General features: G+C 46.8%; 1 protein-coding gene across 1 annotated transcript in view; it reads right to left on the bottom strand.

Moving 5' to 3' along the window:
* Positions 1 to 326: 326 nt before the first annotated feature.
* Positions 327 to 27,609, bottom strand: part of LOC8025548 (rho GTPase-activating protein 18) — a 362,823-nt gene continuing 335,540 nt past the window's right edge. The window contains exons 14-18 of the mRNA XM_029976143.4: positions 6,600 to 6,677; positions 4,642 to 4,695; positions 3,720 to 3,874; positions 3,250 to 3,344; positions 327 to 1,340 (exon numbers count right to left, since the gene is read on the bottom strand). Of these exons, the coding sequence (XP_029832003.2) occupies positions 1,204 to 1,340; positions 3,250 to 3,344; positions 3,720 to 3,874; positions 4,642 to 4,695; positions 6,600 to 6,677 (519 nt within the window). The 3' untranslated portion in view covers positions 327 to 1,203. The remainder of the gene's footprint in view (positions 1,341 to 3,249; positions 3,345 to 3,719; positions 3,875 to 4,641; positions 4,696 to 6,599; positions 6,678 to 27,609) is intronic.

The following is a 27,609-nucleotide window of genomic DNA, read 5'->3' as shown; positions in this document are numbered from 1 at the left end:
CGTCTGCACGCGGCTGATAGACAACGTGGCAAGCAGACGGCGAAGTAGGCGCGCGTCTGGCCGGTTGGCAGACGCGGCCGCTAGTGATTGCCGTGATCAATGAGAGAGAAAATGTTGAACGACACTTCCTTCTTGAAATTACCAAAGAGGCAAAGAGTCAACGTTACTACAGCCCGTGACAGGTCAAGAACCAAGTTGAAGCTCCTCCCACCTCTTTCCACTTGAGGAGAGCGAACGCTGGAGAGGAGGTCACCTCCTCTCCAGCGCTCTACTAAAGGGGAAAGAGGTGGGAGCAGATTCCACTTGGTTCTTGACCTGTCACCGGCTATAGGTCAACTCAGTTACGGAACTGCCCATGGGCGCTGCTGGTAGCCCTCACCCCACGGTCCGCCTCCCGTCGTTCGATGCGCCACCGTTTTTCGGACAGCTGCTAGGGTAATTGCAGTGTATTCTAGGCGGTGCATATGTTTGGAAACACACCGTCTAAATGGCGGTTAGTTTCGAAACGAAATTTGAGGTGGCACTCCAAACAACAGGAGGCGAACTGGAGGGGGGAGGAGGAAAAGAGGAGTGGGGAGGGTCCCCCATTGCGAGAATTCCACTTTCGCGAGCTCGGGGACAAGGGTTGGGAAGCTCTTCCCAGCTCTTTCCTTATGAGCAGAGCAAACGCTGAAGAGGAGGCGACCTCCTCTCAACCGTTCGCTCTTCTAAAGATTCGGGAGGGAGTTTCGAGGTAGGCCTTCTTAAGATATGTTTTTCTCCGCAATACGCAGTTTAAAATGTATAGCGCGATCCCTAAGGATCATATTTTGGTGGTTCGCAAAAATAAAAAGAAATATCGATGCTGGGGCTGTCAGTTCACGGTGAAACGGAGCGTCTTTTCACGAGAGGCTGTCAAAGAGCGTTCGGAGCGATCACTGGGCGCACGGACATGCCGTTGAATCGAGGCTCATTTCTGCGACGTCATCGATCGAACGCCCGTCTGCGAGCTGACGTCGTTCCTTACGCGTCCACACCAGGCGGCCAAGTGTTACAGCTCGGGCAACATAAGAGGCTGTCGGGTTTTGTAGGCCCGGAGCGAACCAAGTCTGGCGCCGACCGAACACCCGGCGAACGGATGCCGCGCTGGCCACCGGCAGGCCACGCGGGTCGTTGTGCAGGCGGGGCAGCTTCCTCGGCGGGTTGCGGGCGCTCCTCTGTCGGCTAGGGGTCCGAGGACGGCTCTCGGTGGCGGACGCCCGCGGGACCCTGGGGGTGGTGGCAGCGGACCGTCCAGTCGGCCAGCGGGTTCTCCCGGCACACGGCCGCCACGTTAGTACCGTGCTCCAACCGACGCCAGCCTGCGCACCCAGTCAAGGTCCGCCTCGTCGCCAGCTCTCCCCCTCGTTCGAACAATTTCGGATGGATTGCAGCGGCCTTACCGCCATGTCGGCGAACACTCGCAAAAACCAATGAAGAAGAATGGCTGAGAAAAAATGAAAAGGCACTCCTCTCGGGAACGAACTGCCAGCCAAGACGTGTGTTCTGGCAATAACTCTAGCCATCAACCGCAACGCCATCATCATTCGCCCCGACAGTCAATACGCGATCGGCAACTTGGCCACTCACCAACTTGTTTGATGCGTCGAGAAAGTGAGGGAGAGGAGGAGAGGGGATCACCAAGCTCTGATTGGAGGGATTAGTCTCCACGGCACTCAGGCGTTCGAATGCGAGAGTCAGACGCCATCGGTCCGCGTTCTTAAGAAAAAAATACAACAAAGAAACACTATAAAGTAAAAAGAAAAAAAAAACTTTAAAAGGCATTATTAGGACACGCATTTTTTTTTTCATAAAATCTGCAGGAAGTTTTTTTTTCTTGTCTTTTTTTTTCTTTTCGGTGCAATATTTACGGCCCGCTCTAAGCCCCGCCCACTCATCAGTGGCCCTGCCCATTACTACTGGATTGGCTCGGCTGCTCGGCCGAACATGCTCGGAAGCCTATTGTCTCCATTTTCCCGACATTTGGTGCGTCCAGTCTGGAAGTCTGACACCGCCTGCTAGTCATGCGAGCGGACGAGCGGAAGCCTCCGGCATCGTCTGCTATTCCACACCGCCATCTGTCGTCGCCTGCAATGCCTTAAGACTCGGACACGAAAGCTGCGCGTCAGTGTCCGTTTTCGTCCGTCCGCTATTCCGCCCCCGTCTAAAAACGTCTGCAACGCTCGCAAGACGCGACCATGAAGGCGGCCTTCTAGCGTTCCATCATGCACGAGCCGCGGTCCAATACAAGCGTCTGTCGATGTGCAATACAAAGCGACCCCAGAGTACTAAAAAAAAATGCAGTCTTTCTAACTTTCCTGTTCTGGTTAGTTGTTTCGCATGGCATCTGCCAGCAAGGTGGGTGAGCATCAAGACGCTCAACTAAAAGTTTTCGTATTGGCAGGCCAGGTGCAACGCAAAATATAGGGTTACTTTACTTTCGAAGCAAACTGACGGAAACAAACCTGGACAAAATTGATGCGAGCCGAACGCCCGATTGCATCCATCCAAATCATTCGCAAATTCTTTCCTGCGTAGGCATCTTCTCGGTATTGAAACCATGGTTTGAATCAGAACGGTCGCACAAATCAGAAAGCAGCGGTGTCGCTTTTACGGAAACCAATATCTTGATTTAGCATCAAACACACTCAAAGGAGCAAATCAAGTCAGATCAAACAACGAAGTTTAGGTCGACGCTAGGCTTCGGCCAGTCCCGATTCTGCCCGCTTTGAACTCAAGCACCCGCACTGCGCCAACAGCGTTTCCGAAGGCGTGCACTTGCGACAGTTGGTGTCTGCAAAACTAGATCGGTTGGGGAGATTTTCGTCTGGGCACCTCGGTGGACGCAGAACGACTCGCACTCAATAAAACAGACGAGCTCGACGAGCTGCTCTCGTGGACCACTCCGCAGGTGCCGGCAGCCACGTTTGTTATCGTTTGAAACCGAAGCGGAAAGGCAACCTCGGGAAATTTTCGGAAACGATAATGACTCTATCTAGACTATTTGTTTCTCAAACATAAAAATGCGGTCGATTAAATACTATTACGGCGCAGAGAGACAATTTTACAGCCAACGTGTCACACCTCAATCATCTCCAACCAGCGAGAGCCTAGCAAAGGTTCTTGGTTCTGCACGCACAGGGCGGGGCCTAAAGCACGGCTATCCCCACGAAATTACGCCAAACGGTGTAAATATTAAAAAAAAAAGAAGTGGGAGACGACCGGACTCACCGATGTATCCGCCGACCTCGTAAAGCCAGTGGTGCTGCAGGAACGTCGCCAAGGTGTCGTCCGGGTGGGCCCTGGACTGCTCCGACGAAGGCCTCCTGGAGCCGGACAAGAGCGCTCGATCAGGCTAGGGGGTGAGCGGCAAGCCACGGAGCCGGCCACGCACTCGCCTGGCTCGGAACGTCCCGCGACTCTGCCAACAGCTCCCAGATAAGAAAGCCTTGTCGCCTAAACAACACGGGGCACAAGGCGAGTTGTGGCAGAACGCAGCCCTTGTGCCCTCTCGGAGTGACGCTCGAAGAGGCTCGCCAAGGTTCGCTCGGGGCCAAGACCCGTTCTTTTTCGCGCACAGATTTCCAAGGCCTTCAGCCAACTTTCGCCACCTCTCTGAAATGCGTCTCCTCTCCCGCGCGTTGGGACAGCGCTGACGCTCGGCGAATGGCTGAAGATGGCGGGCAATGGAAGGAGCGTACCCTGCGTTGACGATGTCCTTCTTGCGGGCCTCGAAGTGCATGGCGAGGAAGAGCTCGCCCACGACGCTGCCGGCAGTCGTGGCGTCGCTCAGCTTGACCGGGTACGTGGCCGCCTGCTCCGAGTCGTGCTCCACCCGCACCCGCACCACGTCCGCCTGCATCACCTTCCTTTGGACCCACCGCCTACGGCGCCTTCCTTCTTGCAACGCTCTCGCTGTTGTCTGCTACTCTTAGGCGCCCGTTTCCGGGTTTCGCGGCGTCGGCGTAACCGCGCCAGATTTAGCGGGAAAATTGACGTCACGTGACCTCAACACCGATTCAATTCCACACTAAATGTAGCGGGGAATTGACATGATGTTGACATCACGTGACGTCAACTTTCCCGCTAAATCTTTTAGTGGAGAATTGGTGTTGAGGTCACCTGAGGTCCATTTCCCACTAACTCCGGCGGAGAAACTAAATTTGCTCACGAGTGATGTGACATCGAGTTCCCATGTGACGTCACTTTCCCCGCTAAATTTAGCAGAGAAACTGAATCGGTGCTGAGGTCACGTGACGTCAATTTTTCAGCTAAATTTAGCGGGGAAACTGTGGGAGGAGGGGAGGGTACGGAGGATGGGAGGGGGCGCAGCAAGGAAACAGACAAGGAGAGGAGGAGGGCTATCCCCTCCTCCTTCTCAAGAGCTGCGCTCTATTCCGCATTAGAAGGATTTAGAAACGTCTTTAATTTTGTTTCCTCCTCTCCCGACCTTCACCCCTGGCTCCGAGGAGAAATGAGGAAAGGAGTTCCGCCGTAGCCTCGGCTGAGGTCGTCTGGGAGAGCAGACGTCCCTCGGGCAAAAGAGAGGCCCATCGCTTCAACAGCTGGTCCCTGCAGTGAGAAAGGCCGAGCTGGCGGCCCTTAGCCAGCGGCAGAACTCACGTCGCCGGCGTCTCGGGCCGCGAACCAGGAGGGCCGCTCTTTCCTCTTCTTCTTCTGCGGGAAGAGTCGCCACAAAGCATGGCAAATTTCATTATGGCGCAGCAGAAAATTGTGCGCAGTCACGTGCGCAAAAGATACAATCGAGCGGGCGAGTCCGCAAGTTGTACAGGCTGTTTCACGAAGGCCCATATCGCTCCTGCGAAAAGCACGCATCGCGCAGAGAAAAAGCTGACGTAATATTGATCTCTGCCCAAGGGCCTACGCAACGATATTCAATTGGAATGTTTTTTACTTTAGACGAGCTTACGGGCACAAGTGGGACTCAAGGATATTCGCACGCAACGCCATTGAACAAGAAACTCTTGTGTTGCGCAGTAATTTCGAGGACAAAACCGAGTGTTTTCATTCAATCTCGCCTTCGCAAAACCTGATGACGTAGCTGGGCGGTGGCAGTACCGCCCAGTGACGATATTTGAATGCGGCTCAGAGATTGGACCCGAGCATGGCGTGGACACTCGATATGGGCTCATGATAATCGATAGCTCGAGACGCATTCGGGGAGTGTCCTGTGTCCAATCGCTGCAATGACGACAACAGCCGAGCCATAAGAATGTCTGGAACTCAGCGCGTGTCCTGTGCCTTGCCAACCCCAGCGCGAGGCTATGATCAACATTGGCGCCATATAATCGGCTCCAGATCACGGGGCCGCTTGTTCTGGCTGCGAGTTGAGGGGGTGAACTCTGCTCGTTTTTCTTTATTTTATTTTTTTCTGCGACTTCGATCGCGTGTGGTGAAAAACGAACGTGTATTTAACAGATCATTAACGTCAGGGATTCGTTGTAAGTGGTATTTACGCAAAACAGAAAAATCGTTGCATCGCCCTTTTAATAACGTTCGGTATAATGAGGTGTTTTACTACTTTTAAGCGATTACACTTTTAATTTGTAAATTAAAAAGTTTCAATAAGACACTTTTTGGTCATCATACCCAGTCGGCGCCGCTCACGAGGCACCCGCAATATTTCACGGTGTTCCAAAAAGAAGAAAAAAAAAAAAGCAACACGCGATTTGGACGCATTTTCGGTGTCCTATCGGAGCGCGTTTCGGGGCCAGCGGTTCCAACACCACCTAGACACACGCGTCATCATAGTCAGATCGATCGAGGCGAGAGATTGGGCACGAGTGCTGCGTCAGTGTTCGGCTGCGGCTCGTGGCCAATCAGCGCGTCGAAGGTCGGGCTCGGGTCCAATAGCCGACCGAGCGCAATCCGACTGTGATGACGTTTCATAGAAGAAGAGGAAACCATGCGGAGGCCTTCTGTCTAGGTGGTGTTGGCGGTTCCCGTGGCCCAAACGTGCCACCACCGGCTCTCTCGTAGGAGAGAAGGATGCGCGAACCGGCGAAAAAAAAAACGCTGCGCTGCTCCAGCGACATTGCGAGAAGAACCTCCGTCACGCGAAGAATGCGCGTACTTTGGTTGCGCGCTTTGGGCACGGGGGGTAGGACCGCGGGACCGGAGCGAACACATGCGCTCCGATAGGAAACTCCAAAAAGCGTCACAATTGAGCTTTTTTCCGGAACAGGGTAAAATGCTGCGCATGCCCCATATTTATATAAAGTGCGCCGATTTAGTGGCTTTCAATTATGCCCGGGAATTTTGCTAACGAAACTCTACCCTTAGGTATACAAATGGAAAACTTGTCGACTCGGAAGAGATGAAGAAGCTAGTTATAGCGAGCATCGTAACTTTTTCGAAATCTGCGCTTTGGAAGATACGGCTTGTCGTCCGGGATCGGGCGCGTACCCTCTTCTAAGCTACCCAGTTCGGGGAAATCCAACGGAATGGCGCCGCCCCGAGTATGGCCTCTGCTTGGATGGCCTTCTGGGAGCGTACTGGGACCGTGTCAGGTGACTAGGCCCGTCCCAGCCTGGGCGGCGGACAAGCGGGGGGATACGTGCCTTGTTCTCCTTGAGCTGCTTCTTGTCCAGCTCCATCCGGTACGCCATCCGGACCTGGCTCAGCAACTGCGACGGAATCTGACGCCCAACAGTCAGCAACGGTTAGCTCGCGCCTCCCGACCATTGGCTGCCTGCAACCACTGCTAGCAACACTCGCTAAACGCCTTTTATTTTTCATATTCGTCGCGAAACGTCCGTCTCTGGAGCAGTGCGTTTCCCTTACCCGTGGGTGCGCTGCGGCGAAGCCGGATACGCCACATCGCCATGCCGCCGTTCCAAGCTTCGCAGCAGTAGGCCAGCACGCGGTGAGAAGCGCACTCAACGAAGCTTACCCAATCGCCAGCAGAAGATAGTTTGTACCGCCAGTGTTGGATACAGAGATCAAATAGTACGTAGTTTAAGGCAATAACCGAAAGTTAAAAAAAAAAAAAACAAAAAAACAATCGCTTAAGTCTGCCCAAACAATCCGACCACGTAGCGAGGCCCGAATCTACGATATTTTCGATATAGTTATAAAGTGAAATTAAAGGGGGACTCCGGTCAGAAGTCGAAGCAAAATAAATGACTGCTATCTATTTACGCGAAGACGAACTGCCAAAACTGTACTCAAATGGGAAACCGCGATCTACTCTACAAGCGATATTAAAATGCTTCCACCAGGTTTCCAGCGGTCATTCAACAGATTGGCTGTTTGTCGAGCAACCTCCGATGTCATGTTCGAACTCAAAGAGGTTCCATGTTCGCACATTCTTTTGCCATGTTTTTCTGACGCGTTTTGAGCCGTCCCAGCGGACGATTTCTGCTTGTTACGTGGTGCCTTAACGGCCGACGTATGTCCCCGGCGATGGCGCACCAAGATGATTTGACTCCTCGCTCGCTCAAGCGCGTCGTGGTGCCCAAGTTCAAGGAGCCCGAGGGACCGGCATCGTTGTGCGAGTCCGAGCACACCTTCCTGGGGGTTGCGCAAACAACGCGCGGAGCAACCGGGACGTGCGTTTTCCCCAGTTCCCCAAAAGCTCCCGAATTGAGGAAGGTGCGAGTCGACGCCATTTGTCAAAAATATTTCGGAAGGCCGTGGACTCCGAAACCCAGATCGAAGCTCCGCTCGGAATAGCCCTAGCTGAGTCTGCGGCTGCTCATTGAGCGCTGACGGCGACCTTCCACAGGATCTTTTGCAACCTGCATTCCACAGCAGGAAGATTGCCTAGCAGCCCATAGGTGACAGCTCGTTCTGAGCTGCACAGTGAACAGCCCCCAATGAATATGGCCCCCAATGAATATACCTCACGCCGGACAGCTATACACCTGGGGCGGTTTGCTCATCTTGCGGCCGCGGCTGCGGCTGCGGCCAAGAGGGATTTTTCGGTCACGTGACCAGCTCCACGGGGACAAGGAAGTACCTAGCGTCCCTGCCGAATGGCGGAGAAGTCCGTATCGCTTCAAGCACAAAAGCCTAATTTCGCTCGCAGAAATTGACTGTGGAGGGACTTTCAACTGGAGTCCCATTGCCCGCCCCTTTATACTGTAGGAGCGGCAGGTAAAGTTACGGCCAGGAAGGGTAAATATGAGCCAAAAGAAAGAAAATAAACAGGCGATATAAAAGCGGTGGCAATATATTTATATACCTCCGCCAGCGCCGGTGGCTCGCGCCTTATTCTGTGGTCGAGAGGTTAGAGCGAGTAACACCTTTTGGCGGGCTAGTTGGTTCATGATTTGTAGAAATAAATGAACTGCGCAAACGACGAGGACAGAGGTAGAAACGAGTACGACACACGGAGCGCAGACTTCCAACTGTTCATTTGGCGCAGACACAGCAGTATATATAACAGCAGCATTCAGTTTGCGGCGAAATAAGGCTTAAACATGGCCATCCAAAAAAGAAAATTCCTTGTCTGATAGTGAAACAAAACGATGAAGTTGGCGCAAGTGATTGCTGCTTCCTGCTTTGTCTTGGAACATAAAAAAGAGCCCGATGTAGAAGAAATAGCTTCAAGTAACACCCTTTGGCGGGCCAGTTGGTTCATGATTTGTAGAAATAAATGAACTGCGCAAACGACGAGGACAGAGGTAGAAACGAGTACGACACACGGAGCGCAGACTTCCAACTGTTCATTTGGCGCAGACACAGCAGTATATATAACAGCAGCATTCAGTTTGCGGCGAAATAAGGCTTAAACATGGCCATCCAAAAAAGAAAATTCCTTGTCTGATAGTGAAACAAAACGATGAAGTTGGCGCAAGTGATTGCTGCTTCCTGCTTTGTCTTGGAACATAAAAAAGAGCCCGATGTAGAAGAAATAGCTTCAAGTAACACCCTTTGGCGGGCCAGTTGGTTCATGATTTGTAGAAATAAATGAACTGCGCAAACGACGAGGACAGAGGTAGAAACGAGTACGACACACGGAGCGCAGACTTCCAACTGTTCATTTGGCGCAGACACAGCAGTATATATAACAGCAGCAATCAGTTTGCGGCGAAATAAGGCTTAAACATGGCCACCCAAAAAAGAAAATTCCTTGTCTGATAGTGAAACAAAACGATGAAGTTGGCGCAAGTGATTGCTGCTTCCTGCTTTGTCTTGGAACATAAAAAAGAGCCCGATGTAGAAGAAATAGCTTCAAGTAACACCCTTTGGCGGGCCAGTTGGTTCATGATTTGTAGAAATAAATGAACTGCGCAAACGACGAGGACAGAGGTAGAAACGAGTACGACACACGGAGCGCAGACTTCCAACTGTTCATTTGGCGCAGACACAGCAGTATATATAACAGCAGCAATCAGTTTGCGGCGAAATAAGGCTTAAACATGGCCACCCAAAAAAGAAAATTCCTTGTCTGATAGTGAAACAAAACGATGAAGTTGGCGCAAGTGATTGCTGCTTCCTGCTTTGTCTTGGAACAGAAAAAAGAGCCCGATGTAGAAGAAATAGCTTCAAGTAACACCCTTTGGCGGGCCAGTTGGTTCATGATTTGTAGAAATAAATGAACTGCGCAAACGACGAGGACAGAGGTAGAAACGAGTACGACACACGGAGCGCAGACTTCCAACTGTTCATTTGGCGCAGACACAGCAGTATATATAACAGCAGCAATCAGTTTGCGGCGAAATAAGGCTTAAACATGGCCATCCAAAAAAGAAAATTCCTTGTCTGATAGTGAAACAAAACGATGAAGTTGGCGCAAGTGATTGCTGCTTCCTGCTTTGTCTTGGAACAGAAAAAAGAGCCCGATGTAGAAGAAATAGCTTCAAGTAACACCCTTTGGCGGGCCAGTTGGTTCATGATTTGTAGAAATAAATGAACTGCGCAAACGACGAGGACAGAGGTAGAAACGAGTACGACACACGGAGCGCAGACTTCCAACTGTTCATTTGGCGCAGACACAGCAGTATATATAACAGCAGCAATCAGTTTGCGGCGAAATAAGGCTTAAACATGGCCACCCAAAAAAGAAAATTCCTTGTCTGATAGTGAAACAAAACGATGAAGTTGGCGCAAGTGATTGCTGCTTCCTGCTTTGTCTTGGAACAGAAAAAAGAGCCCGATGTAGAAGAAATAGCTTCAAGTAACACCCTTTGGCGGGCCAGTTGGTTCATGATTTGTAGAAATAAATGAACTGCGCAAACGACGAGGACAGAGGTAGAAACGAGTACGACACACGGAGCGCAGACTTCCAACTGTTCATTTGGCGCAGACACAGCAGTATATATAACAGCAGCAACCAGTTTGCGGCGAAATAAGGCTTAAACATGGCCATCCAAAAAAGAAAATTCCTTGTCTGATAGTGAAACAAAACGATGAAGTTGGCGCAAGTGATTGCTGCTTCCTGCTTTGTCTTGGAACAGAAAAAAGAGCCCGATGTAGAAGAAATAGCTTCAAGTAACACCCTTTGGCGGGCCAGTTGGTTCATGATTTGTAGAAATAAATGAACTGCGCAAACGACGAGGACAGAGGTAGAAACGAGTACGACACACGGAGCGCAGACTTCCAACTGTTCATTTGGCGCAGACACATCAGTATATATAACAGCAGCAACCAGTTTGCGGCGAAATAAGGCTTAAACATGGCCACCCAAAAAAGAAAATTCCTTGTCTGATAGTGAAACAAAACGATGAAGTTGGCGCAAGTGATTGCTGCTTCCTGCTTTGTCTTGGAACAGAAAAAAGAGCCCGATGTAGAAGAAATAGCTTCAAGTAACACCCTTTGGCGGGCCAGTTGGTTCATGATTTGTAGAAATAAATGAACTGCGCAAACGACGAGGACAGAGGTAGAAACGAGTACGACACACGGAGCGCAGACTTCCAACTGTTCATTTGGCGCAGACACAGCAGTATATATAACAGCAGCAATCAGTTTGCGGCGAAATAAGGCTTAAACATGGCCATCCAAAAAAGAAAATTCCTTGTCTGATAGTGAAACAAAACGATGAAGTTGGCGCAAGTGATTGCTGCTTCCTGCTTTGTCTTGGAACAGAAAAAAGAGCCCGATGTAGAAGAAATAGCTTCAAGTAACACCCTTTGGCGGGCCAGTTGGTTCATGATTTGTAGAAATAAATGAACTGCGCAAACGACGAGGACAGAGGTAGAAACGAGTACGACACACGGAGCGCAGACTTCCAACTGTTCATTTGGCGCAGACACAGCAGTATATATAACAGCAGCAATCAGTTTGCGGCGAAATAAGGCTTAAACATGGCCACCCAAAAAAGAAAATTCCTTGTCTGATAGTGAAACAAAACGATGAAGTTGGCGCAAGTGATTGCTGCTTCCTGCTTTGTCTTGGAACAGAAAAAAGAGCCCGATGTAGAAGAAATAGCTTCAAGTAACACCCTTTGGCGGGCCAGTTGGTTCATGATTTGTAGAAATAAATGAACTGCGCAAACGACGAGGACAGAGGTAGAAACGAGTACGACACACGGAGCGCAGACTTCCAACTGTTCATTTGGCGCAGACACAGCAGTATATATAACAGCAGCAATCAGTTTGCGGCGAAATAAGGCTTAAACATGGCCATCCAAAAAAGAAAATTCCTTGTCTGATAGTGAAACAAAACGATGAAGTTGGCGCAAGTGATTGCTGCTTCCTGCTTTGTCTTGGAACATAAAAAAGAGCCCGATGTAGAAGAAATAGCTTCAAGTAACACCCTTTGGCGGGCCAGTTGGTTCATGATTTGTAGAAATAAATGAACTGCGCGAACGACGAGGACAGAGGTAGAAACGAGTACGACACACGGAGCGCAGACTTCCAACTGTTCATTTGGCGCAGACACAGCAGTATATATAACAGCAGCAATCAGTTTGCGGCGAAATAAGGCTTAAACATGGCCACCCAAAAAAGAAAATTCCTTGTCTGATAGTGAAACAAAACGATGAAGTTGGCGCAAGTGATTGCTGCTTCCTGCTTTGTCTTGGAACAGAAAAAAGAGCCCGATGTAGAAGAAATAGCTTCAAGTAACACCCTTTGGCGGGCTAGTTGGTTCATGATTTGTAGAAATAAATGAACTGCGCAAACGACGAGGACAGAGGTAGAAACGAGTACGACACACGGAGCGCAGACTTCCAACTGTTCATTTGGCGCAGACACAGCAGTATATATAACAGCAGCAATCAGTTTGCGGCGAAATAAGGCTTAAACATGGCCACCCAAAAAAGAAAATTCCTTGTCTGATAGTGAAACAAAACGATGAAGTTGGCGCAAGTGATTGCTGCTTCCTGCTTTGTCTTGGAACAGAAAAAAGAGCCCGATGTAGAAGAAATAGCTTCAAGTAACACCCTTTGGCGGGCCAGTTGGTTCATGATTTGTAGAAATAAATGAACTGCGCAAACGACGAGGACAGAGGTAGAAACGAGTACGACACACGGAGCGCAGACTTCCAACTGTTCATTTGGCGCAGACACAGCAGTATATATAACAGCAGCAATCAGTTTGCGGCGAAATAAGGCTTAAACATGGCCACCCAAAAAAGAAAATTCCTTGTCTGATAGTGAAACAAAACGATGAAGTTGGCGCAAGTGATTGCTGCTTCCTGCTTTGTCTTGGAACAGAAAAAAGAGCCCGATGTAGAAGAAATAGCTTCAAGTAACACCCTTTGGCGGGCCAGTTGGTTCATGATTTGTAGAAATAAATGAACTGCGCAAACGACGAGGACAGAGGTAGAAACGAGTACGACACACGGAGCGCAGACTTCCAACTGTTCATTTGGCGCAGACACAGCAGTATATATAACAGCAGCAATCAGTTTGCGGCGAAATAAGGCTTAAACATGGCCACCCAAAAAAGAAAATTCCTTGTCTGATAGTGAAACAAAACGATGAAGTTGGCGCAAGTGATTGCTGCTTCCTGCTTTGTCTTGGAACAGAAAAAAGAGCCCGATGTAGAAGAAATAGCTTCAAGTAACACCCTTTGGCGGGCCAGTTGGTTCATGATTTGTAGAAATAAATGAACTGCGCAAACGACGAGGACAGAGGTAGAAACGAGTACGACACACGGAGCGCAGACTTCCAACTGTTCATTTGGCGCAGACACAGCAGTATATATAACAGCAGCAATCAGTTTGCGGCGAAATAAGGCTTAAACATGGCCATCCAAAAAAGAAAATTCCTTGTCTGATAGTGAAACAAAACGATGAAGTTGGCGCAAGTGATTGCTGCTTCCTGCTTTGTCTTGGAACAGAAAAAAGAGCCCGATGTAGAAGAAATAGCTTCAAGTAACACCCTTTGGCGGGCCAGTTGGTTCATGATTTGTAGAAATAAATGAACTGCGCAAACGACGACGACAGAGGTAGAAACGAGTACGACACACGGAGCGCAGACTTCCAACTGTTCATTTGGCGCAGACACAGCAGTATATATAACAGCAGCAATCAGTTTGCGGCGAAATAAGGCTTAAACATGGCCATCCAAAAAAGAAAATTCCTTGTCTGATAGTGAAACAAAACGATGAAGTTGGCGCAAGTGATTGCTGCTTCCTGCTTTGTCTTGGAACATAAAAAAGAGCCCGATGTAGAAGAAATTGCTTCAAGTAACACCCTTTGGCGGGCTAGTTGGTTCATGATTTGTAGAAATAAATGAACTGCGCAAACGACGAGGACAGAGGTAGAAACGAGTACGACACACGGAGCGCAGACTTCCAACTGTTCATTTGGCGCAGACACAGCAGTATATATAACAGCAGCAATCAGTTTGCGGCGAAATAAGGCTTAAACATGGCCATCCAAAAAAGAAAATTCCTTGTCTGATAGTGAAACAAAACGATGAAGTTGGCGCAAGTGATTGCTGCTTCCTGCTTTGTCTTGGAACATAAAAAAGAGCCCGATGTAGAAGAAATTGCTTCAAGTAACACCCTTTGGCGGGCTAGTTGGTTCATGATTTGTAGAAATAAATGAACTGCGCAAACGACGACGACAGAGGTAGAAACGAGTACGACACACGGAGCGCAGACTTCCAACTGTTCATTTGGCGCAGACACAGCAGTATATATAACAGCAGCAATCAGTTTGCGGCGAAATAAGGCTTAAACATGGCCATCCAAAAAAGAAAATTCCTTGTCTGATAGTGAAACAAAACGATGAAGTTGGCGCAAGTGATTGCTGCTTCCTGCTTTGTCTTGGAACATAAAAAAGAGCCCGATGTAGAAGAAATAGCTTCAAGTAACACCCTTTGGCGGGCCAGTTGGTTCATGATTTGTAGAAATAAATGAACTGCGCAAACGACGAGGACAGAGGTAGAAACGAGTACGACACACGGAGCGCAGACTTCCAACTGTTCATTTGGCGCAGACACATCAGTATATATAACAGCAGCAACCAGTTTGCGGCGAAATAAGGCTTAAACATGGCCATCCAAAAAAGAAAATTCCTTGTCTGATAGTGAAACAAAACGATGAAGTTGGCGCAAGTGATTGCTGCTTCCTGCTTTGTCTTGGAACATAAAAAAGAGCCCGATGTAGAAGAAATAGCTTCAAGTAACACCCTTTGGCGGGCCAGTTGGTTCATGATTTGTAGAAATAAATGAACTGCGCAAACGACGAGGACAGAGGTAGAAACGAGTACGACACACGGAGCGCAGACTTCCAACTGTTCATTTGGCGCAGACACATCAGTATATATAACAGCAGCAACCAGTTTGCGGCGAAATAAGGCTTAAACATGGCCATCCAAAAAAGAAAATTCCTTGTCTGATAGTGAAACAAAACGATGAAGTTGGCGCAAGTGATTGCTGCTTCCTGCTTTGTCTTGGAACAGAAAAAAGAGCCCGATGTAGAAGAAATAGCTTCAAGTAACACCCTTTGGCGGGCCAGTTGGTTCATGATTTGTAGAAATAAATGAACTGCGCAAACGACGAGGACAGAGGTAGAAACGAGTACGACACACGGAGCGCAGACTTCCAACTGTTCATTTGGCGCAGACACAGCAGTATATATAACAGCAGCAATCAGTTTGCGGCGAAATAAGGCTTAAACATGGCCATCCAAAAAAGAAAATTCCTTGTCTGATAGTGAAACAAAACGATGAAGTTGGCGCAAGTGATTGCTGCTTCCTGCTTTGTCTTGGAACATAAAAAAGAGCCCGATGTAGAAGAAATAGCTTCAAGTAACACCCTTTGGCGGGCCAGTTGGTTCATGATTTGTAGAAATAAATGAACTGCGCAAACGACGAGGACAGAGGTAGAAACGAGTACGACACACGGAGCGCAGACTTCCAACTGTTCATTTGGCGCAGACACATCAGTATATATAACAGCAGCAACCAGTTTGCGGCGAAATAAGGCTTAAACATGGCCATCCAAAAAAGAAAATTCCTTGTCTGATAGTGAAACAAAACGATGAAGTTGGCGCAAGTGATTGCTGCTTCCTGCTTTGTCTTGGAACAGAAAAAAGAGCCCGATGTAGAAGAAATAGCTTCAAGTAACACCCTTTGGCGGGCCAGTTGGTTCATGATTTGTAGAAATAAATGAACTGCGCAAACGACGAGGACAGAGGTAGAAACGAGTACGACACACGGAGCGCAGACTTCCAACTGTTCATTTGGCGCAGACACATCAGTATATATAACAGCAGCAACCAGTTTGCGGCGAAATAAGGCTTAAACATGGCCATCCAAAAAAGAAAATTCCTTGTCTGATAGTGAAACAAAACGATGAAGTTGGCGCAAGTGATTGCTGCTTCCTGCTTTGTCTTGGAACATAAAAAAGAGCCCGATGTAGAAGAAATAGCTTCAAGTAACACCCTTTGGCGGGCCAGTTGGTTCATGATTTGTAGAAATAAATGAACTGCGCAAACGACGAGGACAGAGGTAGAAACGAGTACGACACACGGAGCGCAGACTTCCAACTGTTCATTTGGCGCAGACACATCAGTATATATAACAGCAGCAACCAGTTTGCGGCGAAATAAGGCTTAAACATGGCCATCCAAAAAAGAAAATTCCTTGTCTGATAGTGAAACAAAACGATGAAGTTGGCGCAAGTGATTGCTGCTTCCTGCTTTGTCTTGGAACATAAAAAAGAGCCCGATGTAGAAGAAATAGCTTCAAGTAACACCCTTTGGCGGGCCAGTTGGTTCATGATTTGTAGAAATAAATGAACTGCGCAAACGACGAGGACAGAGGTAGAAACGAGTACGACACACGGAGCGCAGACTTCCAACTGTTCATTTGGCGCAGACACATCAGTATATATAACAGCAGCAACCAGTTTGCGGCGAAATAAGGCTTAAACATGGCCATCCAAAAAAGAAAATTCCTTGTCTGATAGTGAAACAAAACGATGAAGTTGGCGCAAGTGATTGCTGCTTCCTGCTTTGTCTTGGAACAGAAAAAAGAGCCCGATGTAGAAGAAATAGCTTCAAGTAACACCCTTTGGCGGGCCAGTTGGTTCATGATTTGTAGAAATAAATGAACTGCGCAAACGACGAGGACAGAGGTAGAAACGAGTACGACACACGGAGCGCAGACTTCCAACTGTTCATTTGGCGCAGACACAGCAGTATATATAACAGCAGCAACCATTTTGCGGCGAAATAAGGCTTAAACATGGCCATCCAAAAAAGAAAATTCCTTGTCTGATAGTGAAACAAAACGATGAAGTTGGCGCAAGTGATTGCTGCTTCCTGCTTTGTCTTGGAACATAAAAAAGAGCCCGATGTAGAAGAAATAGCTTCAAGTAACACCCTTTGGCGGGCCAGTTGGTTCATGATTTGTAGAAATAAATGAACTGCGCAAACGACGAGGACAGAGGTAGAAACGAGTACGACACACGGAGCGCAGACTTCCAACTGTTCATTTGGCGCAGACACATCAGTATATATAACAGCAGCAACCAGTTTGCGGCGAAATAAGGCTTAAACATGGCCATCCAAAAAAGAAAATTCCTTGTCTGATAGTGAAACAAAACGATGAAGTTGGCGCAAGTGATTGCTGCTTCCTGCTTTGTCTTGGAACATAAAAAAGAGCCCGATGTAGAAGAAATAGCTTCAAGTAACACCCTTTGGCGGGCCAGTTGGTTCATGATTTGTAGAAATAAATGAACTGCGCAAACGACGAGGACAGAGGTAGAAACGAGTACGACACACGGAGCGCAGACTTCCAACTGTTCATTTGGCGCAGACACAGCAGTATATATAACAGCAGCAACCAGTTTGCGGCGAAATAAGGCTTAAACATGGCCATCCAAAAAAGAAAATTCCTTGTCTGATAGTGAAACAAAACGATGAAGTTGGCGCAAGTGATTGCTGCTTCCTGCTTTGTCTTGGAACATAAAAAAGAGCCCGATGTAGAAGAAATAGCTTCAAGTAACACCCTTTGGCGGGCCAGTTGGTTCATGATTTGTAGAAATAAATGAACTGCGCAAACGACGAGGACAGAGGTAGAAACGAGTACGACACACGGAGCGCAGACTTCCAACTGTTCATTTGGCGCAGACACAGCAGTATATATAACAGCAGCAATCAGTTTGCGGCGAAATAAGGCTTAAACATGGCCATCCAAAAAAGAAAATTCCTTGTCTGATAGTGAAACAAAACGATGAAGTTGGCGCAAGTGATTGCTGCTTCCTGCTTTGTCTTGGAACATAAAAAAGAGCCCGATGTAGAAGAAATAGCTTCAAGTAACACCCTTTGGCGGGCCAGTTGGTTCATGATTTGTAGAAATAAATGAACTGCGCAAACGACGAGGACAGAGGTAGAAACGAGTACGACACACGGAGCGCAGACTTCCAACTGTTCATTTGGCGCAGACACAGCAGTATATATAACAGCAGCAATCAGTTTGCGGCGAAATAAGGCTTAAACATGGCCATCCAAAAAAGAAAATTCCTTGTCTGATAGTGAAACAAAACGATGAAGTTGGCGCAAGTGATTGCTGCTTCCTGCTTTGTCTTGGAACATAAAAAAGAGCCCGATGTAGAAGAAATAGCTTCAAGTAACACCCTTTGGCGGGCCAGTTGGTTCATGATTTGTAGAAATAAATGAACTGCGCAAACGACGAGGACAGAGGTAGAAACGAGTACGACACACGGAGCGCAGACTTCCAACTGTTCATTTGGCGCAGACACAGCAGTATATATAACAGCAGCAACCAGTTTGCGGCGAAATAAGGCTTAAACATGGCCATCCAAAAAAGAAAATTCCTTGTCTGATAGTGAAACAAAACGATGAAGTTGGCGCAAGTGATTGCTGCTTCCTGCTTTGTCTTGGAACATAAAAAAGAGCCCGATGTAGAAGAAATAGCTTCAAGTAACACCCTTTGGCGGGCCAGTTGGTTCATGATTTGTAGAAATAAATGAACTGCGCAAACGACGAGGACAGAGGTAGAAACGAGTACGACACACGGAGCGCAGACTTCCAACTGTTCATTTGGCGCAGACACAGCAGTATATATAACAGCAGCAATCAGTTTGCGGCGAAATAAGGCTTAAACATGGCCATCCAAAAAAGAAAATTCCTTGTCTGATAGTGAAACAAAACGATGAAGTTGGCGCAAGTGATTGCTGCTTCCTGCTTTGTCTTGGAACATAAAAAAGAGCCCGATGTAGAAGAAATAGCTTCAAGTAACACCCTTTGGCGGGCCAGTTGGTTCATGATTTGTAGAAATAAATGAACTGCGCAAACGACGAGGACAGAGGTAGAAACGAGTACGACACACGGAGCGCAGACTTCCAACTGTTCATTTGGCGCAGACACATCAGTATATATAACAGCAGCAACCAGTTTGCGGCGAAATAAGGCTTAAACATGGCCATCCAAAAAAGAAAATTCCTTGTCTGATAGTGAAACAAAACGATGAAGTTGGCGCAAGTGATTGCTGCTTCCTGCTTTGTCTTGGAACAGAAAAAAGAGCCCGATGTAGAAGAAATAGCTTCAAGTAACACCCTTTGGCGGGCCAGTTGGTTCATGATTTGTAGAAATAAATGAACTGCGCAAACGACGAGGACAGAGGTAGAAACGAGTACGACACACGGAGCGCAGACTTCCAACTGTTCATTTGGCGCAGACACATCAGTATATATAACAGCAGCAACCAGTTTGCGGCGAAATAAGGCTTAAACATGGCCATCCAAAAAAGAAAATTCCTTGTCTGATAGTGAAACAAAACGATGAAGTTGGCGCAAGTGATTGCTGCTTCCTGCTTTGTCTTGGAACATAAAAAAGAGCCCGATGTAGAAGAAATAGCTTCAAGTAACACCCTTTGGCGGGCCAGTTGGTTCATGATTTGTAGAAATAAATGAACTGCGCAAACGACGAGGACAGAGGTAGAAACGAGTACGACACACGGAGCGCAGACTTCCAACTGTTCATTTGGCGCAGACACAGCAGTATATATAACAGCAGCAATCAGTTTGCGGCGAAATAAGGCTTAAACATGGCCATCCAAAAAAGAAAATTCCTTGTCTGATAGTGAAACAAAACGATGAAGTTGGCGCAAGTGATTGCTGCTTCCTGCTTTGTCTTGGAACATAAAAAAGAGCCCGATGTAGAAGAAATAGCTTCAAGTAACACCCTTTGGCGGGCCAGTTGGTTCATGATTTGTAGAAATAAATGAACTGCGCAAACGACGAGGACAGAGGTAGAAACGAGTACGACACACGGAGCGCAGACTTCCAACTGTTCATTTGGCGCAGACACAGCAGTATATATAACAGCAGCAATCAGTTTGCGGCGAAATAAGGCTTAAACATGGCCATCCAAAAAAGAAAATTCCTTGTCTGATAGTGAAACAAAACGATGAAGTTGGCGCAAGTGATTGCTGCTTCCTGCTTTGTCTTGGAACATAAAAAAGAGCCCGATGTAGAAGAAATAGCTTCAAGTAACACCCTTTGGCGGGCCAGTTGGTTCATGATTTGTAGAAATAAATGAACTGCGCAAACGACGAGGACAGAGGTAGAAACGAGTACGACACACGGAGCGCAGACTTCCAACTGTTCATTTGGCGCAGACACAGCAGTATATATAACAGCAGCAATCAGTTTGCGGCGAAATAAGGCTTAAACATGGCCATCCAAAAAAGAAAATTCCTTGTCTGATAGTGAAACAAAACGATGAAGTTGGCGCAAGTGATTGCTGCTTCCTGCTTTGTCTTGGAACATAAAAAAGAGCCCGATGTAGAAGAAATAGCTTCAAGTAACACCCTTTGGCGGGCCAGTTGGTTCATGATTTGTAGAAATAAATGAACTGCGCAAACGACGAGGACAGAGGTAGAAACGAGTACGACACACGGAGCGCAGACTTCCAACTGTTCATTTGGCGCAGACACATCAGTATATATAACAGCAGCAACCAGTTTGCGGCGAAATAAGGCTTAAACATGGCCATCCAAAAAAGAAAATTCCTTGTCTGATAGTGAAACAAAACGATGAAGTTGGCGCAAGTGATTGCTGCTTCCTGCTTTGTCTTGGAACAGAAAAAAGAGCCCGATGTAGAAGAAATAGCTTCAAGTAACACCCTTTGGCGGGCCAGTTGGTTCATGATTTGTAGAAATAAATGAACTGCGCAAACGACGAGGACAGAGGTAGAAACGAGTACGACACACGGAGCGCAGACTTCCAACTGTTCATTTGGCGCAGACACAGCAGTATATATAACAGCAGCAACCAGTTTGCGGCGAAATAAGGCTTAAACATGGCCATCCAAAAAAGAAAATTCCTTGTCTGATAGTGAAACAAAACGATGAAGTTGGCGCAAGTGATTGCTGCTTCCTGCTTTGTCTTGGAACAGAAAAAAGAGCCCGATGTAGAAGAAATAGCTTCAAGTAACACCCTTTGGCGGGCCAGTTGGTTCATGATTTGTAGAAATAAATGAACTGCGCAAACGACGAGGACAGAGGTAGAAACGAGTACGACACACGGAGCGCAGACTTCCAACTGTTCATTTGGCGCAGACACAGCAGTATATATAACAGCAGCAATCAGTTTGCGGCGAAATAAGGCTTAAACATGGCCATCCAAAAAAGAAAATTCCTTGTCTGATAGTGAAACAAAACGATGAAGTTGGCGCAAGTGATTGCTGCTTCCTGCTTTGTCTTGGAACATAAAAAAGAGCCCGATGTAGAAGAAATAGCTTCAAGTAACACCCTTTGGCGGGCCAGTTGGTTCATGATTTGTAGAAATAAATGAACTGCGCAAACGACGAGGACAGAGGTAGAAACGAGTACGACACACGGAGCGCAGACTTCCAACTGTTCATTTGGCGCAGACACAGCAGTATATATAACAGCAGCAATCAGTTTGCGGCGAAATAAGGCTTAAACATGGCCATCCAAAAAAGAAAATTCCTTGTCTGATAGTGAAACAAAACGATGAAGTTGGCGCAAGTGATTGCTGCTTCCTGCTTTGTCTTGGAACATAAAAAAGAGCCCGATGTAGAAGAAATAGCTTCAAGTAACACCCTTTGGCGGGCCAGTTGGTTCATGATTTGTAGAAATAAATGAACTGCGCAAACGACGAGGACAGAGGTAGAAACGAGTACGACACACGGAGCGCAGACTTCCAACTGTTCATTTGGCGCAGACACAGCAGTATATATAACAGCAGCAATCAGTTTGCGGCGAAATAAGGCTTAAACATGGCCATCCAAAAAAGAAAATTCCTTGTCTGATAGTGAAACAAAACGATGAAGTTGGCGCAAGTGATTGCTGCTTCCTGCTTTGTCTTGGAACATAAAAAAGAGCCCGATGTAGAAGAAATAGCTTCAAGTAACACCCTTTGGCGGGCCAGTTGGTTCATGATTTGTAGAAATAAATGAACTGCGCAAACGACGAGGACAGAGGTAGAAACGAGTACGACACACGGAGCGCAGACTTCCAACTGTTCATTTGGCGCAGACACATCAGTATATATAACAGCAGCAACCAGTTTGCGGCGAAATAAGGCTTAAACATGGCCATCCAAAAAAGAAAATTCCTTGTCTGATAGTGAAACAAAACGATGAAGTTGGCGCAAGTGATTGCTGCTTCCTGCTTTGTCTTGGAACAGAAAAAAGAGCCCGATGTAGAAGAAATAGCTTCAAGTAACACCCTTTGGCGGGCCAGTTGGTTCATGATTTGTAGAAATAAATGAACTGCGCAAACGACGAGGACAGAGGTAGAAACGAGTACGACACACGGAGCGCAGACTTCCAACTGTTCATTTGGCGCAGACACAGCAGTATATATAACAGCAGCAACCAGTTTGCGGCGAAATAAGGCTTAAACATGGCCATCCAAAAAAGAAAATTCCTTGTCTGATAGTGAAACAAAACGATGAAGTTGGCGCAAGTGATTGCTGCTTCCTGCTTTGTCTTGGAACATAAAAAAGAGCCCGATGTAGAAGAAATAGCTTCAAGTAACACCCTTTGGCGGGCCAGTTGGTTCATGATTTGTAGAAATAAATGAACTGCGCAAACGACGAGGACAGAGGTAGAAACGAGTACGACACACGGAGCGCAGACTTCCAACTGTTCATTTGGCGCAGACACATCAGTATATATAACAGCAGCAACCAGTTTGCGGCGAAATAAGGCTTAAACATGGCCATCCAAAAAAGAAAATTCCTTGTCTGATAGTGAAACAAAACGATGAAGTTGGCGCAAGTGATTGCTGCTTCCTGCTTTGTCTTGGAACAGAAAAAAGAGCCCGATGTAGAAGAAATAGCTTCAAGTAACACCCTTTGGCGGGCCAGTTGGTTCATGATTTGTAGAAATAAATGAACTGCGCAAACGACGAGGACAGAGGTAGAAACGAGTACGACACACGGAGCGCAGACTTCCAACTGTTCATTTGGCGCAGACACAGCAGTATATATAACAGCAGCAACCAGTTTGCGGCGAAATAAGGCTTAAACATGGCCATCCAAAAAAGAAAATTCCTTGTCTGATAGTGAAACAAAACGATGAAGTTGGCGCAAGTGATTGCTGCTTCCTGCTTTGTCTTGGAACATAAAAAAGAGCCCGATGTAGAAGAAATAGCTTCAAGTAACACCCTTTGGCGGGCCAGTTGGTTCATGATTTGTAGAAATAAATGAACTGCGCAAACGACGAGGACAGAGGTAGAAACGAGTACGACACACGGAGCGCAGACTTCCAACTGTTCATTTGGCGCAGACACATCAGTATATATAACAGCAGCAACCAGTTTGCGGCGAAATAAGGCTTAAACATGGCCATCCAAAAAAGAAAATTCCTTGTCTGATAGTGAAACAAAACGATGAAGTTGGCGCAAGTGATTGCTGCTTCCTGCTTTGTCTTGGAACAGAAAAAAGAGCCCGATGTAGAAGAAATAGCTTCAAGTAACACCCTTTGGCGGGCCAGTTGGTTCATGATTTGTAGAAATAAATGAACTGCGCAAACGACGAGGACAGAGGTAGAAACGAGTACGACACACGGAGCGCAGACTTCCAACTGTTCATTTGGCGCAGACACAGCAGTATATATAACAGCAGCAACCAGTTTGCGGCGAAATAAGGCTTAAACATGGCCATCCAAAAAAGAAAATTCCTTGTCTGATAGTGAAACAAAACGATGAAGTTGGCGCAAGTGATTGCTGCTTCCTGCTTTGTCTTGGAACAGAAAAAAGAGCCCGATGTAGAAGAAATAGCTTCAAGTAACACCCTTTGGCGGGCCAGTTGGTTCATGATTTGTAGAAATAAATGAACTGCGCAAACGACGAGGACAGAGGTAGAAACGAGTACGACACACGGAGCGCAGACTTCCAACTGTTCATTTGGCGCAGACACAGCAGTATATATAACAGCAGCAACCAGTTTGCGGCGAAATAAGGCTTAAACATGGCCATCCAAAAAAGAAAATTCCTTGTCTGATAGTGAAACAAAACGATGAAGTTGGCGCAAGTGATTGCTGCTTCCTGCTTTGTCTTGGAACATAAAAAAGAGCCCGATGTAGAAGAAATAGCTTCAAGTAACACCCTTTGGCGGGCCAGTTGGTTCATGATTTGTAGAAATAAATGAACTGCGCAAACGACGAGGACAGAGGTAGAAACGAGTACGACACACGGAGCGCAGACTTCCAACTGTTCATTTGGCGCAGACACATCAGTATATATAACAGCAGCAACCAGTTTGCGGCGAAATAAGGCTTAAACATGGCCATCCAAAAAAGAAAATTCCTTGTCTGATAGTGAAACAAAACGATGAAGTTGGCGCAAGTGATTGCTGCTTCCTGCTTTGTCTTGGAACAGAAAAAAGAGCCCGATGTAGAAGAAATAGCTTCAAGTAACACCCTTTGGCGGGCCAGTTGGTTCATGATTTGTAGAAATAAATGAACTGCGCAAACGACGAGGACAGAGGTAGAAACGAGTACGACACACGGAGCGCAGACTTCCAACTGTTCATTTGGCGCAGACACAGCAGTATATATAACAGCAGCAACCAGTTTGCGGCGAAATAAGGCTTAAACATGGCCATCCAAAAAATAAAATTCCTTGTCTGATAGTGAAACAAAACGATGAAGTTGGCGCAAGTGATTGCTGCTTCCTGCTTTGTCTTGGAACATAAAAAAGAGCCCGATGTAGAAGAAATAGCTTCAAGTAACACCCTTTGGCGGGCCAGTTGGTTCATGATTTGTAGAAATAAATGAACTGCGCAAACGACGAGGACAGAGGTAGAAACGAGTACGACACACGGAGCGCAGACTTCCAACTGTTCATTTGGCGCAGACACATCAGTATATATAACAGCAGCAACCAGTTTGCGGCGAAATAAGGCTTAAACATGGCCATCCAAAAAAGAAAATTCCTTGTCTGATAGTGAAACAAAACGATGAAGTTGGCGCAAGTGATTGCTGCTTCCTGCTTTGTCTTGGAACAGAAAAAAGAGCCCGATGTAGAAGAAATAGCTTCAAGTAACACCCTTTGGCGGGCCAGTTGGTTCATGATTTGTAGAAATAAATGAACTGCGCAAACGACGAGGACAGAGGTAGAAACGAGTACGACACACGGAGCGCAGACTTCCAACTGTTCATTTGGCGCAGACACAGCAGTATATATAACAGCAGCAACCAGTTTGCGGCGAAATAAGGCTTAAACATGGCCATCCAAAAAAGAAAATTCCTTGTCTGATAGTGAAACAAAACGATGAAGTTGGCGCAAGTGATTGCTGCTTCCTGCTTTGTCTTGGAACATAAAAAAGAGCCCGATGTAGAAGAAATAGCTTCAAGTAACACCCTTTGGCGGGCCAGTTGGTTCATGATTTGTAGAAATAAATGAACTGCGCAAACGACGAGGACAGAGGTAGAAACGAGTACGACACACGGAGCGCAGACTTCCAACTGTTCATTTGGCGCAGACACATCAGTATATATAACAGCAGCAACCAGTTTGCGGCGAAATAAGGCTTAAACATGGCCATCCAAAAAAGAAAATTCCTTGTCTGATAGTGAAACAAAACGATGAAGTTGGCGCAAGTGATTGCTGCTTCCTGCTTTGTCTTGGAACAGAAAAAAGAGCCCGATGTAGAAGAAATAGCTTCAAGTAACACCCTTTGGCGGGCCAGTTGGTTCATGATTTGTAGAAATAAATGAACTGCGCAAACGACGAGGACAGAGGTAGAAACGAGTACGACACACGGAGCGCAGACTTCCAACTGTTCATTTGGCGCAGACACATCAGTATATATAACAGCAGCAACCAGTTTGCGGCGAAATAAGGCTTAAACATGGCCATCCAAAAAAGAAAATTCCTTGTCTGATAGTGAAACAAAACGATGAAGTTGGCGCAAGTGATTGCTGCTTCCTGCTTTGTCTTGGAACATAAAAAAGAGCCCGATGTAGAAGAAATAGCTTCAAGTAACACCCTTTGGCGGGCCAGTTGGTTCATGATTTGTAGAAATAAATGAACTGCGCAAACGACGAGGACAGAGGTAGAAACGAGTACGACACACGGAGCGCAGACTTCCAACTGTTCATTTGGCGCAGACACAGCAGTATATATAACAGCAGCAACCAGTTTGCGGCGAAATAAGGCTTAAACATGGCCATCCAAAAAAGAAAATTCCTTGTCTGATAGTGAAACAAAACGATGAAGTTGGCGCAAGTGATTGCTGCTTCCTGCTTTGTCTTGGAACAGAAAAAAGAGCCCGATGTAGAAGAAATACCTTCAAGTAACACCCTTTGGCGGGCCAGTTGGTTCATGATTTGTAGAAATAAATGAACTGCGCAAACGACGAGGACAGAGGTAGAAACGAGTACGACACACGGAGCGCAGACTTCCAACTGTTCATTTGGCGCAGACACATCAGTATATATAACAGCAGCAACCAGTTTGCGGCGAAATAAGGCTTAAACATGGCCATCCAAAAAAGAAAATTCCTTGTCTGATAGTGAAACAAAACGATGAAGTTGGCGCAAGTGATTGCTGCTTCCTGCTTTGTCTTGGAACATAAAAAAGAGCCCGATGTAGAAGAAATAGCTTCAAGTAACACCCTTTGGCGGGCCAGTTGGTTCATGATTTGTAGAAATAAATGAACTGCGCAAACGACGAGGACAGAGGTAGAAACGAGTACGACACACGGAGCGCAGACTTCCAACTGTTCATTTGGCGCAGACACAGCAGTATATATAACAGCAGCAACCAGTTTGCGGCGAAATAAGGCTTAAACATGGCCATCCAAAAAAGAAAATTCCTTGTCTGATAGTGAAACAAAACGATGAAGTTGGCGCAAGTGATTGCTGCTTCCTGCTTTGTCTTGGAACAGAAAAAAGAGCCCGATGTAGAAGAAATAGCTTCAAGTAACACCCTTTGGCGGGCCAGTTGGTTCATGATTTGTAGAAATAAATGAACTGCGCAAACGACGAGGACAGAGGTAGAAACGAGTACGACACACGGAGCGCAGACTTCCAACTGTTCATTTGGCGCAGACACAGCAGTATATATAACAGCAGCAACCAGTTTGCGGCGAAATAAGGCTTAAACATGGCCATCCAAAAAAGAAAATTCCTTGTCTGATAGTGAAACAAAACGATGAAGTTGGCGCAAGTGATTGCTGCTTCCTGCTTTGTCTTGGAACAGAAAAAAGAGCCCGATGTAGAAGAAATAGCTTCAAGTAACACCCTTTGGCGGGCCAGTTGGTTCATGATTTGTAGAAATAAATGAACTGCGCAAACGACGAGGACAGAGGTAGAAACGAGTACGACACACGGAGCGCAGACTTCCAACTGTTCATTTGGCGCAGACACAGCAGTATATATAACAGCAGCAACCAGTTTGCGGCGAAATAAGGCTTAAACATGGCCACCCAAAAAAGAAAATTCCTTGTCTGATAGTGAAACAAAACGATGAAGTTGGCGCAAGTGATTGCTGCTTCCTGCTTTGTCTTGGAACAGAAAAAAGAGCCCGATGTAGAAGAAATAGCTTCAAGTAACACCCTTTGGCGGGCCAGTTGGTTCATGATTTGTAGAAATAAATGAACTGCGCAAACGACGAGGACAGAGGTAGAAACGAGTACGACACACGGAGCGCAGACTTCCAACTGTTCATTTGGCGCAGACACAGCAGTATATATAACAGCAGCAACCAGTTTGCGGCGAAATAAGG

The sequence above is a fragment of the Ixodes scapularis genome, unplaced genomic scaffold, assembly GCF_016920785.2.
Source record: "Ixodes scapularis isolate PalLabHiFi unplaced genomic scaffold, ASM1692078v2 PGA_scaffold2__306_contigs__length_199485367, whole genome shotgun sequence".
NCBI classification, from domain to species: Eukaryota; Metazoa; Arthropoda; class Arachnida; order Ixodida; family Ixodidae; genus Ixodes; species Ixodes scapularis.
This window is presented reverse-complemented; position numbering and strand designations above follow the sequence as displayed.